This window comes from Mustela lutreola, chromosome 9 (assembly GCF_030435805.1).
Source record: "Mustela lutreola isolate mMusLut2 chromosome 9, mMusLut2.pri, whole genome shotgun sequence".
NCBI classification, from domain to species: Eukaryota; Metazoa; Chordata; class Mammalia; order Carnivora; family Mustelidae; genus Mustela; species Mustela lutreola.
In genome coordinates, this window is record NC_081298.1 from 121,415,250 (window position 1) to 121,432,947 (window position 17,698).

Below are 17,698 nucleotides of genomic sequence, written 5' to 3' on the forward strand. Positions count from 1 at the left end.
TTGAGAACCTAGGGGAGCCTGGCAGGGAGTGTGGAGAATGACTTTCTTCTTGTGTTCTGCTAACTCTTGCTACTTTCAGAGGTTGCCTCCCAATCTAGAGTTTGTCCAGTCACTGTCCAGAGGTCTGCCTGGCACTCCTTCAAGTTCAACAAATGTAATGACTGAGATGGTACCAAGGCTCCTGAGGCCATCTTCACATCCTCGGCTTTTCCAGAAAATGGGGACCTTCCATCCTCTAGGCAATTGTTAAGCCATCATGGATATCATTGAAATTGAGTACTCACTTGGGCTTGGTAGATTCACTAGTAGCCCAACAGTCAGGGGCATAAAACTAGACTCAGTTTTTTATGCCTTATACAAAAAAAGTTGTTTGATGTCCAATAATGTCCTCTCCCTCTTTTTTTCTCTCTATCTCTGTCTTTCCTTCCATCCTTCCCTCCCTCCAAGAGTCAACCTAATCCACTTTGCTGCTGGAATTTTGAAATAGAAGTTCCTTCATATCCTGCTTCATTCAACTTCTCTTTGTTTAAGAAATTTCCAACCCACCCCTCACACTGTCTCCACTGGCAGGTGATCAGGTTCTAGAACAGCCTGGGACCCTGTGCTGAGCCAATGGCACTGATGAGACTCAACTCCTCATCAGCCTCAGCACTGCCTGTAACCCCCCATGACAGCAAGAGACAATGCTGAGAATTAGACTTGTACATGGGGTATCTATTTGTTAATTTCCCTGAATGAAAGTTGACATTAGAATGACTTCCTTTTAGAATTTTAATTTCATAAATAATAACAAATCCCATTTATCAAGTATATACATACATTAAGTATTAATCTAAACACTTTACATATGACATTTCATTTAATTACCATCATAGTACTGTAAGGTAGCTAATATTATTATCCTTATTCAATAGATGATCACTGTCCAGTAGAACTTCCATGATGGCAGAGTCTTTTGGTGCCATTCAATACAGTAACCACTAGTTATATGTAGCTATTGGCTACTTAGAATGTGGCTAGTGCAACTGAGGGATTGCAGATTAAATTGAATGTAAAGTAGTCACATATGACTTGTGGCTAGCATATTGGACAGCACAGAATTATGGGTATATATCTTCACAGCAGAGTCACCAACACATATCAGACTGAGAGGCTGCAGTTTCATTTTTGCCCCCATTCTTTCATGACAAACATTTCACTTCTCAACTGAAGAAGGATCCGTGGGCCCAAAACACGTTCTCTGATGGGTGCTTAGAGCTCCAAACCCAACCCCATTATGGTTTCTGGCTCGTGGCCACCCCAGAATGAAGTATCACCTACCCAGGTAACAACTTTTCAACTTTTAAGTAGCCAGAGTGGAGTTTCTAAAAGGATCATTCACTAGAAATGATTCACCTTGGGACCAAAATGAGCTCTTCAGAAAAGGAAGAGATTAACAAAATAGGCATATAAGTGTAGATTACAAAGGCAGCAGGTAACTGAAAGTGATAAAGTAATCATGCCCGAACCAAATGTCGTTGAGCCAAAGAACTTTGACACCAATAAAACAAAGCTCTCTAGCAAAAGTAGAAAAGGAGTAACACTGCCATCTGGCCCAGGTTGAACTATGGCCACCCTCTGAAAGATACATTTAGCCTGTTTCTGAATGCCAAGATGATAAACCTGGTGTTCCCTCATCCAGGAGGCAGCATACCCTCTGGGACTGTGCATTAGCAGCCTCCGATGAATGCAAGAATCGCTCCAAAGTATACCAAGGGAGGTTGTAGGAAAAGACATGTCCAGAAGCGATCACAGGAGAATGCCTGGTCTGGTACCACCTGAGAGAGTATTTTCTAAGATTCTAGGCGTTCTTGCCTTACATGTGCTTCTGATATACCTGATATAACACAGATTGCCCCAAAAAGTTTGCCTTGAGAAAGGACTTCTCAATGTGGAAGTTTCTAAGATTACTTGTATGACTGTTTCTGATGGCTTCTGTAATAATCAAGGTTCTCCAAAGGAACAGTAATAATAAGATTTGTGCGTGTATGTGTGTGTGCATCCATCTATTATATAAAAAATACCTAGACTTAGCCCATTAATGTTTTTTTTTTAAGATTTTATTTATTTATTTGACAGAGAGAAATCACAAGTAGATGGAGAGGCAGAGAGAGGGGGGCGGGGAAGCAGGCTCTCTGCTCAGCAGATGCGGGACTCGATCCCAGGACTCTGAGATCATGACCCGAGCCGAAGGCAGCGGCTCAACCCCCTGAGCCACCCAGGCGCCCCAGCCCATTGATGTTTTTACTGTGAGGAACTGACCCACGTGGTTATGGGGGCTGAGAAGTTCCACACGTCTGCCTTGTGCAACCTGGAGACCCAATCAAGACAGTGGTGTAGTTTAGTCTGACTGGGGGCTGATGGTGTCATTCCCTGTCCAAGACCAGGAAAAGACTAATGTCCCATCTTACAGTCAGGCAGAGAAGGGACAAATGCTCCCTTCCTCTCCCTTTTGTTTTATTGTGGTCCTCAGTGAATTGGGTGGTGCTCCTGGGCACTGGGGAACACAACCTGCTTTCCTTAATTCTGATTCAAATAAATGCTAATCTCATCTGGAAACACAGACACACTTAGAAACAATGTTTAGCTGAGTATCTGGGGACTCCATGATCCAGTCAGGTCATAAAAGTAACCATTGCGACTGCTTTCCATACAAGTGATGTCTCAGAGCCCCTGAAGAGCCCATCTCACAGAATCAGAAAACCCTAACAGGGAGAAGCCCCTGTCTGCTGGTGAGGTCAGTGGGGAAGAGCTAGGCGCTGTGGAGCCCCATTGCCTGCTTCACAGCCCATTCCTGTGGCTTCTGGAACAAAGTGCTCAGCTTCCCTGAACCTGTCCCTGGCCCTTGGTGGGGCCTCTGAATCCTTGGTGTTGCTGTGTACGACCTGAACCCAACCCCTGCCGACCCACTGAATCCTGGCTGTGGGAGGCAGCACCCAGCAGTCTGCCTGTCTGTGAAGGTCCCAGGAGACCGAGTCATGCTCAGGGAGGACACTGCTTCTTGCCATTCTTGTCACACTTCACTGCCCTGGTGTGCTCGTCCCCCCTGGTGACACCCACAGAGCACGGCCATTTCTCTCTCTATTTTTTTAAGTTTGAATTTAAATTCCAGCTAGTTAACCTGGTGTGATATTAGCTTTGGGTGTACGATTTAATGACTCAACACTTCCAGACCACATCCTGTGGTGGTCCTCACAGCAGGTGTCCTCCTTCATCACCATCACCTGCTTCACCCATCGCTCCATCCCCTCCCCCAGTGACTATCAGTTTGTTCTCGATAGTGAAGAGTCTGTTTCTTGGTTCGCCTTTCTCTCTCTCTCTCTCTTTTTTTCTCCCCTTTTTTCCCTCTGACTTATTTTGCTTAGCATAATATTCTCCAGCTCCATCCATGTTTCTGCAGATGGCAGGATTTCATTCTTTTTGAAGGCTGAGTAATATTGTGAGGTATATACATCTCTCTCACATCTCTATCCGTTCATCTTTACCTATTCTCTCAGCAAGTCAGCCCAGAGATGAAAATGCTTCTGGGTATAATTTCCATCTCTTTCTACTTCTCCTTTTTTTAAGATTTTATTTATTTATTTGACAGAGAACGAGAGATCACAAGTAAGCAGAGAGGCAGGCAGAGAGAGAGAGGAGGAAACAGGCTCCCTGTGGAGCAGACAGCCAGATGCGGGACTCTATCCCAGGACCCTGAGATCATGATCTGAGCCAAAGGCAGAGGCTTAACCCACTGAGCCACCAAGGCGCCCCCCTACTTTTCTTTCTTTTTTTTTTTTTTTTTTTTAGGATTTTAGTTATTTATTTGACAGAGAGAGAGAGTGAGCAGGAGAGGGAATATAAGCAGGGGGAAAGGGGGAGGGAGAACCAGGCTTCCCACCGAGCAGGGAGCCTGATGTGGAGCTCAATCGCAGGATCCTGAGATCATAACCTGAGCCAAAGGCAGACACTTAACTGACTGAGCCACCCAGGTGCCCCCTTACTTCTCTTTAAAAAAAAAAAAAAAAAAAAAAAAAAGGTTGTATTCATTTGAGAGAGAAAGAGAGAGCATGAGCAGAGGAAGGGGCAGAGGGAGAGAGACAAATAGACCCCTTGCTGAGCGGGGAGCCTGATGAGGAGCTCCATACAAGATCCCGAGATCACGACCTGAACCGAAGTCAGATGCTCAACCCACTGAGCCACCTCGAGTCTCCATTTTGCACACTGAGCTCTTGTTAGATCACCCAACACCACTCTAAAGCCCAGGCTGGGGAAGAAACAGTCCCCTCAGAGAACAGGAGACACAAACGAAGATCTTGTGCCCAACTTTGATGCAGACGATTCCAGGGTTTGCCCCCAGACTTGCTACTGAATATTGATTTGTAGTAATTGCCACTTCATTTTCACAGCATTAGGATGTCCTTTTGCCCCTGATTAGTTACACTTTTTTAATTTAAATTTTTATCATTTTAGTGAGTCAGAGAAAGTTGTGGTGCATTTCTTAGAAGGATATAAATTATTTCTCCTTTAGCCCGTGTAAATGCTACTTTATATTAATAAATATCCTGATATGAAACCATCCTGGTATCCTAAATCAGTAGTGTGTGTGTGTAGGTGTGTTGTGCTTTCGCTGTCTCAGGCTATACTGGCTTCTTAAAATAAATGGTGGCCATGACTTTCTTTTTGCCTTCTTTCTTATATTGAAAATTTAAGTGACATAGGAATTGTCTATTCCCTGAAAGTTTGAGAGAATTCTGTAGGAAATCATACGCCTTTAGAAGCCTTTACAGAGCTGTTAGGGGTATATTCTTTATCATCTGAAAATACTGTCATAAGGTTATTGATTATTTTTTCAGTTTATTTACAAACTGGACTCGTTTTTGATCGTGTTCCTTTTAGTCAGAAAATCATCGCTCTTTTAAAATTCATTCATATAGAATTTTACATCATGTTTTTATACTGCTAAAACCTCATTTGTATTTCTAATTTTAGTTGGGTTTCTTTACCATCTTTGCCAAAGGTGGGGTCTATGTAAACCTTCTCCCCCAAATGGAATGAGTTATTTGCTTTCTTAATCTTGCTGTTTTTCTATATTAGAATTTGCTAACTGTCTCTTTTATCATTTTTTTCTGCCTATATTTGAGTCCCTTTTCATCCTTCTAGCATCTATGAATTGACTGTTTAATTCAGGTTTTTATTCTATCATGTTTAATAATGAATGCATTTGCGGCTCTGGGTTTGCCTCGGAGTATGGCCTTTTTAATTTTGCAAATATTACAGAAGAAGGGAATCAATATTTATTGACCATGTACCTTGTCTGATGTTCTGCTAAGTATTCACATCCTTCCTCATTTGTAAAATGGAAAGACTCCTGCTTTGCAAGGCTAATGGGAGACGGTGGGTGTATAAAGCCCCCGGACCCCAGCAAGGCAACCAGTGCCTCGATCGCGTCTCCATTTTGCACATGAGGAAACTGAGTCTCAGCAAAGTCAAGGGAGTTGTTCAAGGTTACTCAGAAAGAATGAGCGGCAGGATGCCACACCAGGTCTGTGTGAATGCCTCTCAGCACACCCATTCCCCCTCTGCAGTCCCTGACCAGAAACCAGTAACAAACAGCAGAGGAGAGATGGGACTATTGGCAGGTCAGGGAAGCTGAGCAAAGCTGTATTTGCTCCCAGTCCCAGGCCCAGTGGCCTCTGCTCTCTCTAATTCCCACCAGTGGAAAATCTTGAGCATCTGCTCCCTGACAGCAAACCCCAGAGAGACTTTCACTTCCATTTTGCAGGAGAAAGGGGGGGGGGGACAGCTAGTAGAAGTGCCCCGAATTGTTTAGAACTGGGCAAGTTGCTCCCTCTCTGGCCCTGCAGTAGTCTGCCCTGCTCATTTGTGTTGGGGGAGTCCCCGCGTCTGCCCAGGCATGGGTATTTTCCCGGGGAGGGCTTGGAGCCCAGATGTAAGTAGATGGTGGGCACCTATGCATCTCCACCTGGGGAGGGTCTGGGCATGAGTGCATTTCTCCTGGGCTCTCCCAAGAGGCCAGTTTTTTGTAGGGAAGGCAGTGGGAGCATGTTCAGGGTGGGGCAAGCTGGGCTGAGGTGTTTGCAGACATGCACACCTTTGTTTGCCTTTTGGCATCCCCACCAGGAAACTGGCAGTTTATAAAGGGCTGGCAGGTGTCTCAAGGCACAGGGCTCTGCACATTCACGGCTGTTGAGGAAATAAATCTATGTCCACTTTGTGGCCCTGTTCTCTGGGGACTTATTTGTCAATGTGAGAAAAAATGATACAGGAACAATTACCAGAGTATGCAAATGCAAAATTATGCAGTGGAAATGCAAGAAGAGCCCCAGGCACAGAGAGGGCGCTGAAGGTAATCCTGCAGACTTCCAGGAGGGGAAAGCTGGGGAGTGCCTGGGGACCCTGGGCCCAAGCAAGTCCCTTCAGGAGCTCTCACAATCCTTGTGTCTCCTGAGAGTTCCTGCAGATTCTCCCCAGACATGGTAGCCCTGCAGATCCCTCTGGCAAACCCCTTTCTAAGGCTGCCAGGGTCTCTGAGTGTCAGAATTCAGGACACGACTGGGCGCGGTGTAACAGCATCCAAGACCAGGGATTGGGGGTCTTCCAGAATCAGTCTCTGAGTTAGCCAGGGAGTAGGCGAGGGTCTGAGTAACACGTCTTATATCTATCCTGTAGAGCACGTGGCTAGACTTGAACCTGGATCCCAGAAAGCCTATACTGACTTCTGAGAGGGGGCATTCCACAAGGAAAGTTTTATTATGCTTATAAAAGTGTCCTGTAATAAATATATCTCTTTTGGGCGGGTTATTTATAAGCTGTTACTAAAACACTGCTTGTTGGAACTGGGAGGGCTCTTTGATGTAAGGATCCCGAGTCCTTATTTATGTTCCTCTCCTCATGCATTTTGCTTATTATTGCATGTCTTGCCTGTCTAGTCAGTTACATGCGCCACCCCTTTGACACCTGCCTTGCTGATAGCCATCAAACCAGAAGAATGAGGGAAACGTTCCTAACTCAAATTTTAGGCACCTATTTAAGAATTAACCTCTACCCCTCAAAGACAAAGTGAGTGATGTCTTAGGTACCACCTGGAGACACCGAGGAATGAAAGATGATCATGGCTTTTCTCCCTCTTGCCTAAGGATATATTAAACGGGAAATCAGAGCCTCACTTCATCTTGGAAGGTGCAAGCAGATTTGACATCCAACAAGGAGAAGCTGGTAAGGACTCAACAGCTTTGCTCCGGGCCCTGGAATAAGCAGGCTGCCTGAAGTCAGCCTCCAAGTAGGGAGAGACAAAGGGTGGTGCCTACCCAGACCTCAGAGTTCTACCCCAGCTTCTGAGGAGGCAAGAGCATCATCCTTGGTGCTGGTGTGGATGGACTGTTCACTCTGGCAACAACATATCCTAAAACTTCAGCTCTGGGCATCTCTGGCAGAATGAGAATCAGAGGCAGGTTGGCCACCCGCCCTGCGGAAGCCTGGCTGGGTCTCTCCTCACTTTCCTCATCATTGACATTTCCATCCCTCGAGTCCCCTTTACCTTCGTTCCAGCCATGCCCACCTCCATCATCCCCACACCACTAAACCCCATCACCACCAGCTCCTTCTCTATCTTGTTTGGATCTGGCCCTAGTGAGACCTTCCCCAGTTCTCACCACTCAGATAGGGAAAAAAAAAAAAAAAAAGCATTATTCAGAAGGAGGCATATGGAGACCTGTGGAATGTGTGGGGTGGGGCTTCGGTAGAACTCTCATGGCTTACATTCCCTTGCAGGAGATTGCTGGTTCCTGGCAGCACTGGGCTCCTTGACTCTGAACCAGCAGCATCTGCAGAAGATCCTGATGGACCAAAGCTTTTCACACCAGTATGCAGGGATCTTCCGTTTCCGGGTATGTGCACTGCTGGGATGCTCCTTAGGTGGATGGGTTCTCTGAAAGCACAGGGAGGCGAGCATCTTGAACACCCTTGTGGTCTGCTAGCTTAAGATGGAACAGTCACCTATGTGTTAATTACTTTGTCTCTCTCTATTAAAGGACTTGAGCTCAACATCTGGCAGCAGAGAGGAAGCATGAGAGTAAAAAATAAATGTTTTCATGTAAATAAATAGAAATGGCAGAAACAATTAGCAAAAAAAAAAAAAAAAGTCATTAATCAAGAACCCTGTACATCATTGAGCCTTTGTCTCTGTTGATCCCTGTGCCATACATATTTTGCTATTTGGATTACAGGAGCTTTAGAATCAGATGCAACATCTGGTAGAATAAGTTTTCCTTCATTATTCTTTCCTCAAAAATATCTTGGTAATTCTTACACATTTATTTTTCCATGAGAATATTAAAATTGTTGTGTCTAATTAAAAAGAGATGCCACTGTGATGCAGAGTGGAGCAGCACTAAATTTATGTACTAATTTGGAAACATCACATTTTTATTATTTTAATTATTCCTTCCCAGAAACGTGGTCTATCTTTCTATCTATTTAGAACCTCAATAAAATGTTTTTAAGCCCTTCAATAAAATGTTATAGTTATGTTTCCATATTGGTGTGACAGCCTTCTCATTAAATATATACCCAAATATTTTACAATTTTGTAGCTAGTATGAATGAGATTTTCCCCCTTCATTTCTAACTAGATGTTGCTGACAAGAGGAAAGCCACTCCTTATTATATATTAAATGATATCTAACCACCTTACCAAGTTCCTTGATTAGTTTCATTTTTTGTATGTGTTTTTTTAATTAACTGATATTCTCTGCAAATAAAGATAATTTTGTCTCTATTTTTAATATTTCTAGAACTCTCTTTGCTCTGTTGTATTAGTTAGAGGGTCACAATCTTAAATAAGAATGACAAGAGCAAAGTCCTATGTTCTCCTGATTTTAGTGATGTTCTCTCCTGCTGTGCTATTTTTTTTTGATGCACTGTGGGATTCAATTTGATAAAATTTTTATTAGAATTTTCGCATCAATATCTTATCTAGAATTGTTTTCTAGTTATTTTGACTATGTTGGAGTTAGGCTGGCTTTTTACACTGTGTCCATTGACTTTTACATACCTCGATCTGAGATAATTTGAACAATTGGTTGTTAATCATTGCTTATCTGTTCTTTCAAAGTAAAACAGACAATAGTTAAATCATCTGGAACTACCTGTATTAATTGTAAGATAATATACTTTTGGTATTTGTTAAGTTTTGGTAGTAGAGTTTTAGATTATTTAAATTATGATCAGAGAATATATTCATAAAATCTCTACATTTGGGGGGCTTATTAAGGTTTTATTTATGTCAATTCTACAACAGTTTTTGCAAATGCTTCATGGACATATGAGAATATCTGGTGGGCAAAAGTTTTACATATGGACTCAAGCTTTCCAATTTGCAGATTGTTGTTTCTGCAATTAACTTTTTTTTTTTTTTATCTTGGCTTAATTTTTTTGTCTGCTTGATTTAATCAAGTCCTAAAAGAGGTGAATTGAAGTTCTTCCCCAAAGCTCTACCTTGGAGGGTTTCTCTTATGTTTTCAGATGTTTAGGCTTTAAACTTTTCCTGTTCTATTCTGTGATGCCTAAAGGTTTATGTTCTTGCTATCCTGTGGTTGGAGTAAAGTCCACACGCTATCCCTCTTTTTTGTATTTAATGTATTGGGCTTTGAATTCCTTTTTATCTGATATCCGCATTGCTACTTCAGCTTCCTGTCACTTATGTTTTCCTGTTACCTCTTTGTTCATCCTCAATTTCTCTGCCACCATGTTTCTTATACAAAGCATATTTAAACCTCACCGGCCGCCATCACTGCTTTCACCCTTCATTCCCTTTTAAGTTTTTTGTTCTAATTTCATCCTCGTTAAGTAAGTAGTTCCTTGAATGATTTCTTCCAGTCACATGGGTGTTTTTTGTTTGCTCTTACTTATTAATAATATGCCAGTTGGGTTTGGGATTCTTGGATCCCATTCCCTTTCCTCAAATATCTGTAAACTCTTCCTTTGTCTCCTAGTTCCAATGTTGCAAAAGAAAAATCCAATGCTAATCTACGCTCTTGGCTTTGTTTGCAACATGCTTTTTCAAACTGTGAGCTTAGGAGAGGTACTCTCTCTCCTTGGTGTTCAGAAATTTCTCTGGAATGTGTCCCAATGTGTGCCTTTTTGAAATTAATCTTGTCTGGAATTCAGTGAGCCCTCTCATTCTGAAGACCTACCTCCTTTTCCTGCTCAACTAAACATCCCTTCATTATCTCTGGGTGTCCTCCATTATTTTGATCTCTCTTCCTGAAGTTCAACTATTTGCATACTAGAGCTTCTAACAAGTTCCCGGGGGATGCTGATCCTGGTGGTCCAAGGAACTAAACAAGGAGTAACCTAAAAGATACAAGGTTTACTGTTGGAGCTCACTTCAGCCTGCAAGTATTGGTAGTAACACATGGTTAGGAGAAACTGAGGCCCAGACGGAACTCTCTCTGCCCTTCTGAATGATGAGAAATTTCCACAGTTCTCCAGAAAAAGCTGAGGTGTTGACTTCTATACATCTGTTCTCATCACTCTGAGCTTGGGTGCTACACTCTGGAAAGAATCCAATGCCCCCCAAAATAATAAAAATAAAAATTAAAATTAAATTAAAAAAAAAAAATCCAACGCCCAGGCAGCATGGCTGCTTTGCCCAAAACACTTCTGGCATCCCTCAGACGCGTGGGTGCTGACAAAATGGCACCAGCATGCCTCCTTGAGGGTCCAGACATTATTCATATGCCAGCCCTCCTCACCTAACGGGGTGAACCAGGAAATGCACATCGGAGGCCTCATTCTCGACCCGTTCTGGGAACAAGATCTTATCCGGTGCTCCCTTTGTATAAGGATAGCAAATTTGGTCAGCATTACTCATGTGGGAATACTGGGGTGGAGGGGACTTCTCAGTGAAAACCAACCAGAGGAGCTCATTCAAGTCAGAACTCACTCATTCCTGATTGTCTGTGCTGCACCAGCCACTATCCTAGGTGCTGAACAAAGAAGCTATGGAAAAATAGTTTCTCCGTTCAAAGCTGGATCTCACGTTCACCATCTCATCTGACCCCAATCATGGCCCTAGGAGGATGTTCTTTATCACTATTTGACAGATGAGAAACTGAGAACACAGAGAAACTGAGACTCAGAGAATTAAGTGTCTTATGCAATATCCAGTTGTTCAGATAACTAAAGGGAAAACCAGGACTCAAGCACAGTTCCAGTGATTGGCCACTGTCTGCTACAATTTGCTATCCAGATCACACTGTTTTTCCAGTACTTTTCCAGTACTTTTCCCCACTTCTAGTTTTCCTTGGTATCTCAAACATGTTTCCTGGTCTCCCTCCTGGTAACACCCCTGTTGGCTCTTAACCTCACCTTTCTACACAATTGACTGCATTAGGGACCCAAATCACAGCTGTGCCAGAACCAGCTGCAGCGTACTGAGCTCATTAATGACCACAAAAACATCTTTGCTTGGTCTCCACTGACATCTCTGTCTCTGTCTCCAACTCTACTTAGAAAGTGCGTCCTCAGCTGGATGCAGTGGCCCAGCATCTGGGATATCCAGCTGTGGAAAAGGCCATGCGGATGGCTTCCCGTCACTCTCCAACAGATGAGAGATCACATCCACCCAGCTTTACTCTGAGCCCACCTGTCAGAGACTTGCCTTTATCAAGGCTCAGACCTGAAGCTAGAAGGCCAGCTGCTTATCCGGCACAGGGGAGACCAATGAAGAAACTCCAAAAGGCTGGCTTTGTTAGGAATTTTCCTCATTTGGTGATGTCCCCCGGTGAACCATTAAGAGCTGAACACTGAAGATTAAAGCGGTCTGTTTCGGAGAGGAACATCTGGTTCATTTGCACTCTTAGTGGTAGCGGCGCCACTCAGTTTCATTTCTGCTGCTCTGAAGGCTGGGCCAGCTTCACATGAGCTGAAGGGGGCCAGAGCGAGCCTGTCACTGCTCAGTCCTCCTGAGCAATCCTCATCATCCAGCCTTCAGGCCCTTGCCCACACTGTCCCTGCCATCTGGGATGCCTTTCCTACCTCCTTGCCACCTGTTTAAGTTCTGCCTCTTCCTTCGAGGCTTTGGCTCCCAATAGGCTTTCCTCTCCCCTGTGATGACACTCTGTATCTACCAGTCTCCTCATTATTCGGCATCTGTTCCGTCTATTGCCATTCTGTGCCCAAGGTATACCTGGAAAGTCTCTCATGTGTCTGAAGCTCCTAGAGGACTTGCCAAAGTGAGGCCAGAATTAGCAGCAAAGCATAACTGAAACCCAAGTCTCTCTCCGCGCAGCCTGTATTTTCCTTGACTCACTCGATCTGTGACTCATCTGTCCAGTGCAGTTGACATGCCTGGCCCCTGTCCACTGACCTGGGCCAGGACTTTGTTTTGGATAGAGTTTGTTGTGACACTGATGAGGTCATGTCATGACAGTGGTTATCATTTGGCATGGGCTGGGGGTCCAGAAGCTCCCTTTGGCCCCGGTTCCACTAAGGCATATATTTCATCTCTCTTCCAGTTCTGGCAGTGTGGCCAGTGGGTGGAAGTGGTGGTTGATGATCGCCTGCCTGTCCTGAAAACGGAGTACCTCTTTGTGCGTCCTCGCAGCAACAACCAAGAGTTCTGGCCCTGCCTGCTGGAGAAAGCTTATGCCAAGTAAGTGTAGCCCACCCCTCTGACCAGGGCCTCAGTGCTGCCTTGCCTGCTCCGCTGCTGGCCCTGATGGATGCGGCATAGCAGCTCGCCCTAGGATTTTTGGCAACTCTCCATGCATGTGATGCCCTGGGAGCATCAGAGCCATTGCCACCGGGCTGGGCATCCCCCATAAAAAAATCACTGCCTGCAAGGCTGTGTTGGGGCCAAGGGAGGAACCCAGAGACACATAGCAAGGGGTGGGCAGGGCAGGACTGAACAGAGGTATGTACTAATAATGTTATTGCACGGGCTGGGATAAGAGCCCAGGTAAAATATAATAGCATCGCTGATGGTCAAAATCTGAGGGAAGGACAGAGAGAGAGAACATTCTTGACTTTCTGACTCACAGAGAGTCAGGCTGAGGTTGTATAGAGGACGGGGCATTGAGTGAGGCCTTGAAGAATTTCAGTAAGAAGAAAGGGGATGTGTTGGAGAGTTCTTCCCAACCACGGGATTGATTCAAGCAAAGACCTAGGGGCAAGACAGCTCAAAGTGAGGCCCGGCAGTTGGGGGCCGGTATGACTACTATGAGATGGTATCTGTGCTGGGGGTGGGGTAGGCAGTGCAGGTTTCGCTGGTTGCTCTATGGTCCAAGTGTCATGATGCAAGGACTACCTTCTAGTGTTAACAAGCTCAAGTTCACCCCAATTCATATGTTTTATTTAGACTCTTTGAGTTGCATGTATTCAGAAGATGTGTACTAAGTATTTAACCACAGGTCAGGCATGGTGCTTGGCACGGGGACAAAGATTCTGAGACTGGCTTAAGTAGGTGTGAGCAAGAGGATGTGTTAAGTGGAAATGGTCAATGTCACAGAGAACTGTGCAGGACACATCAGAGCTAGAAGTCAATGCTAAGAGACAAAGGGACCATCCCTTTCAGGAGAAAAGGGTATTAGTGGAGTATCACCAAATCAGGTTCTCTAAAGATCATTAACACCAACCAAATTTTACAGGACGGGAAGCCAAGACTCTCGGTAGTCACGTGATGGTGATCGCTAGCCTGAATCTGCTCTGGTTTTCAGTGATTTGCCCAGGGACATGATTTAGTAAGACTGAAGACCCTGCTGGGTCCAGTCCTGGGCCCGAAGGATGTTAAAAACCCCATAGACCATGCTAGCACTCCAGTCCCTGTCCTTCTAGAGATCATGATCTGAACATCCATGTATCTTGAGAGCTCTTTTTTTTTTTTTTTTCCGTTCTGTCTGTTGAGCCTATTTGTAGAAAACTAAAGCTATTGCTCATTTCCAGTGTCAAGAAGAGCTGTTCATTAGCATTTGAGAAGGAAGCCTAGCTAGCAGGCCAGGTTGTTGAACCGATCCATATGTTCGGGGAGGTTAATTTGCTTCTAAGCTACTTACCCAAACACTGCCATTTCTTTCCAGTATGGATTCAGCTCTCACTACTTCAGGGCTTCGGTTTTTTTTTTTTTTTTTTTTTTCCTTCTGTTAAAAGGGGAGCGTGCCAGTTCACTTGGAGAATTAGAAACCTCATGGAATGAAATGATGACTTTGACCCCATTTTGTTAACAGTCGACCTAAAGCCATCATTCAGCTTGAAAAGAAAATGGGAAACTGGACCCGGAATCCACATTCCACCGCCTAAAGAAATCTAGTGGAGGATAAAATGTTTCAAACTAGTAAGCTGTTTAAAAGCTTTCCCCTCTATCCGAAGAAGGGAACCATAGAATGAAGGAGTGAGTGCAATGGAATGAGAGCTCTCAGGGCTAGAAGGGGGCTCTGTCATCCTCAAGTCCTGCCTCCTCCTTTGAAAGATGAAGAAACTGATATATGCAGAGCACCCCAAGGTCATGTGGTGTTTGGGACCAAGCTGGGATGAGAACCGTTCCCCTCGCCCCAGGTTTTTCCATCATCCCTTAATGCTGTCAGTTTTATGTTAAAAAGATTTGTGTTCTTGCTTCTTTGGAACTCAGAGTCAGGCACAAACATGGAGAACCCCTCCATCCCTATGGAGATGACCAGCCTCCCCACCCACCAATGTAGGCCAATGAACACATGCATCCCAAACTTTCAACTCTCCTGGCAACTGGGAAGTCTGGAAATGAATTGGTTGGGTCTGTCAGATCTACATCAGCCCGTTTTCACACACCCCTCCTCCAGAGGACTAACATAGGAGATCGCAGGACAACATCTGTCAGGTTGCGTATCACCCTGCGCAGAATCTGGGCAATTAAGAATCCCAGCATTTTAGTGTCCTTTCGGATTCTGATGTAGACGTCTGAATTCTTCCCTCTTTCTTCGCATAGCTGGGCAGATAGACACTTCCCCCAAATGAGGCCGCAGCCTAGAGATGAGAACAAGGCATCTCCGAATTCCTGGGCTCAGGTGACAAGGTATAGTGACAGGTGTGGTGAACACAGTTGTCTCTATCTTTCCTTCCCTTTCTGTTTCCTGTCAGCAAAGGGGGCTAAGAATAGCTGCCATGTTCCTGAAGCATCAGCAGGATTTGTGAGCTCATGTTTGTGAAGCAGAGAGATAGCTCCTTGTCAAATACCCAGCTGCTGCTGAGACAGGTTTGTGGGCATCGTGGAGAGATGGCGAGAGAGAGGCTGCTGGCCTTCCCCATGCATTGGGTCTCTCTGTGGCAACTGTGGGGTGCTGTGAATCCAGGACCTCAGACGGTGCCCCCAGACACTGAGGCAGTGGGCCTGAAGTTGCCGAGCCAGGTCCTGGCTCTTTTCTGGAATGGCTCCAGGGCTGCCCTCTTGAAATCTAGGGAGGGCCCCTAAGTGCCTCACCAAGAAGGGGCTCTTACAGTTGGGGATGTCATGCTGGTGGGCTCCGGAATGGGTTCCAGAACCCCAGTCTTTGTGAACTTCGGCAATGCCCCTCCTACTCTAGGACGAGAGCCAGAATAACCTGTGGGAAATCAGGAGTCAGACGTTCAGACCCAATTGGGCATGACCATTATCAAAGGCAGGCTTTGCCTTTGACTAAGTAAATACCCCAGAGATAAGAGTCAGTCAGGGCATAACCCTAAGTCAGGGAGAGGGAAAGACAGGAAGATAAGATTTAGAACCAGTTTTGTTTTTGTTTTTTTTTTTTTTTGGTTAAAGATTTTTATTTATTTTTTATTTGACAGAGATCACAAGTAGGCAGAGAATTAGGCAGAGAGAGAGAGAGAGGAGGAAGCAGGCTCCCTGCTAAGCAGAGAGCCCCATGTGGGGCTCGATCTCAGGACTCTGGGATCATGACCTGAGCCAAAGCAGAGGCTTTAACCCACAGCCACCCAGGCGCCCCTAGAACCAATTTTAAAAACAAGCTGAGATCAACCTGTCACATGGCAGTTTCTGCAGAATGGCCTTTTGTGTATCCTTAGCTTCCTGTTATAAAGGACTTATAAGCATTCGTGGCATTTGTGCCTGGGTGGTTGTCCTGCTTTCAGTGGCTATTTGACCTATATTTGCTGACATGAATTTATGTGACTGCTGGGCGGTGCCCAGGAGGAGAAAGTGGCAGGGGTGGGACTATGGGAGAAAGGACTGAGGGGGCCCCAGGAACCTACCCAGTCCACCTCGCTGTTCTCAGGGGAAAGACCCAGAAGGGAGGGTCGCGGGCCGCCTAGAGGAGCCGCAGGGAGGAACTCGAGCCCAGAGCCCCACAGGATTTGCGTTACCAGAAAGTAAGCCCTGGTCAGAGCTTCCCTACTGCCCCTGGCCTGTGAGGGGCGCAGCCTTGGCTGGGGCCAGATGAGAAGGTCACAGATGAGAAGCCTGAGTGACTGCGGCAGTGGTGGGGAGGACTCCCACTGGGCAGGATGACTCCAGGGGGCAGAGTCTTCTCCCTGTCTGGCCTCAGATTCAGATCTTCATGGGTTTCCCCTGTCTGAATCTTGGGGTTCCCTGGGAGCCTTTCCAGTTCACCCCGCTGACAGGAACTTAAAAACAAATCTGCTGTTGTCTGGCCCTGCATCAGTGGTCAGCATAGCCTCTCTCCCGGGAGCACCATCACAAGACCCCGGTCCGCCATGCTCTTCCGGCTCCGGGGATCCTTCCTGCCTGGAACACACGCCCCGCTGGCGTTACCCGCATAAACTCAGCTCAGACCTGTGCCCCTCCGAGAGCCCCCCAGACCGACAGGCAGTTCCTCTTTGCTCCAAGAGGATCCACATGCTTTCAGAGCAAATAGATCCTCAAGGGATGCGAAGAAACTAGATGAGTTATTCTAAGGAGAGTGTCCCTGTGGCAGGGTGCCGTTGGGAAGGAGCGACAAGTGCAGGCAGGAGCAGGGGGAGCGTCTATCTGCTGTGCCCAACAGGGACAGCCACGAGCCCACCCCCTGTGAGCCACACGTGCCAGGACCAGCATACCCGCCACAGCCGCCCGTGGAGGTGGGGACTGTCCAGTGCCCCTTCCCTTGCCGGCCAAGGGAGCCATAGAACATCTCAGCCTCCCGCCTATGACTGGGAGCTCATGAGAGGGAAAGCGGGAGCTGAACCGGAGCAGTTTGGCTCTTGAATCTGGGATCTCTCAGCCACCCTAGAGGGGAGCAGAAACCTCACGCAAGAGTGGGAAGAGGTGCGGTAGAGGACACAGATGAGGTTCCACGTGGCTTGCTTGGACCATGTATTAGGTCCATGTGTTAGGTAAGACTTGTCCTCCCCTTCGTTACCTTCAGGACAGTCGCCTGACCTCCCTGACCGTCCTGGGATGAGGGGGTTAGTTCTGAGAGCAGACGATCTGGATCACGCTTTGCACTGCAGAACAGAGGCTGCTCGTGGCCACAGTGGGCACCAGGCTGTTGGCTGAGCTCCTGGAGGGGAGGTCTTGCCCACCTTTGAACACTCCGTGCCTAGCACGGGACCCCTCACACAGCAAGGATTTGTCACTATTGTTAAGCACAACAGGAAACAGTGGATATTCATCATCCTAATATCTGATGTCTATTAAGGGCTTGCCACGTGCAAGGTCAGGCAGCTCAACACGTGGAGAGGTTGGGATTCG

The 17,698-nt window shown here is 46.0% G+C and overlaps 1 protein-coding gene across 2 annotated transcripts in view; it reads left to right on the top strand.

Annotated features, from left to right (window-relative positions):
• Positions 1-17,698, top strand: part of CAPN13 (calpain 13) — an 80,246-nt gene that overhangs the window by 21,896 nt on the left and 40,652 nt on the right. For both annotated transcript variants that reach the window (XM_059188698.1, XM_059188699.1), the window contains exons 3-5: positions 7,179-7,257; positions 7,813-7,928; positions 12,561-12,697. In XM_059188698.1, coding sequence (XP_059044681.1) covers positions 7,179-7,257; positions 7,813-7,928; positions 12,561-12,697 — 332 coding nt within the window. The remainder of the gene's footprint in view (positions 1-7,178; positions 7,258-7,812; positions 7,929-12,560; positions 12,698-17,698) is intronic.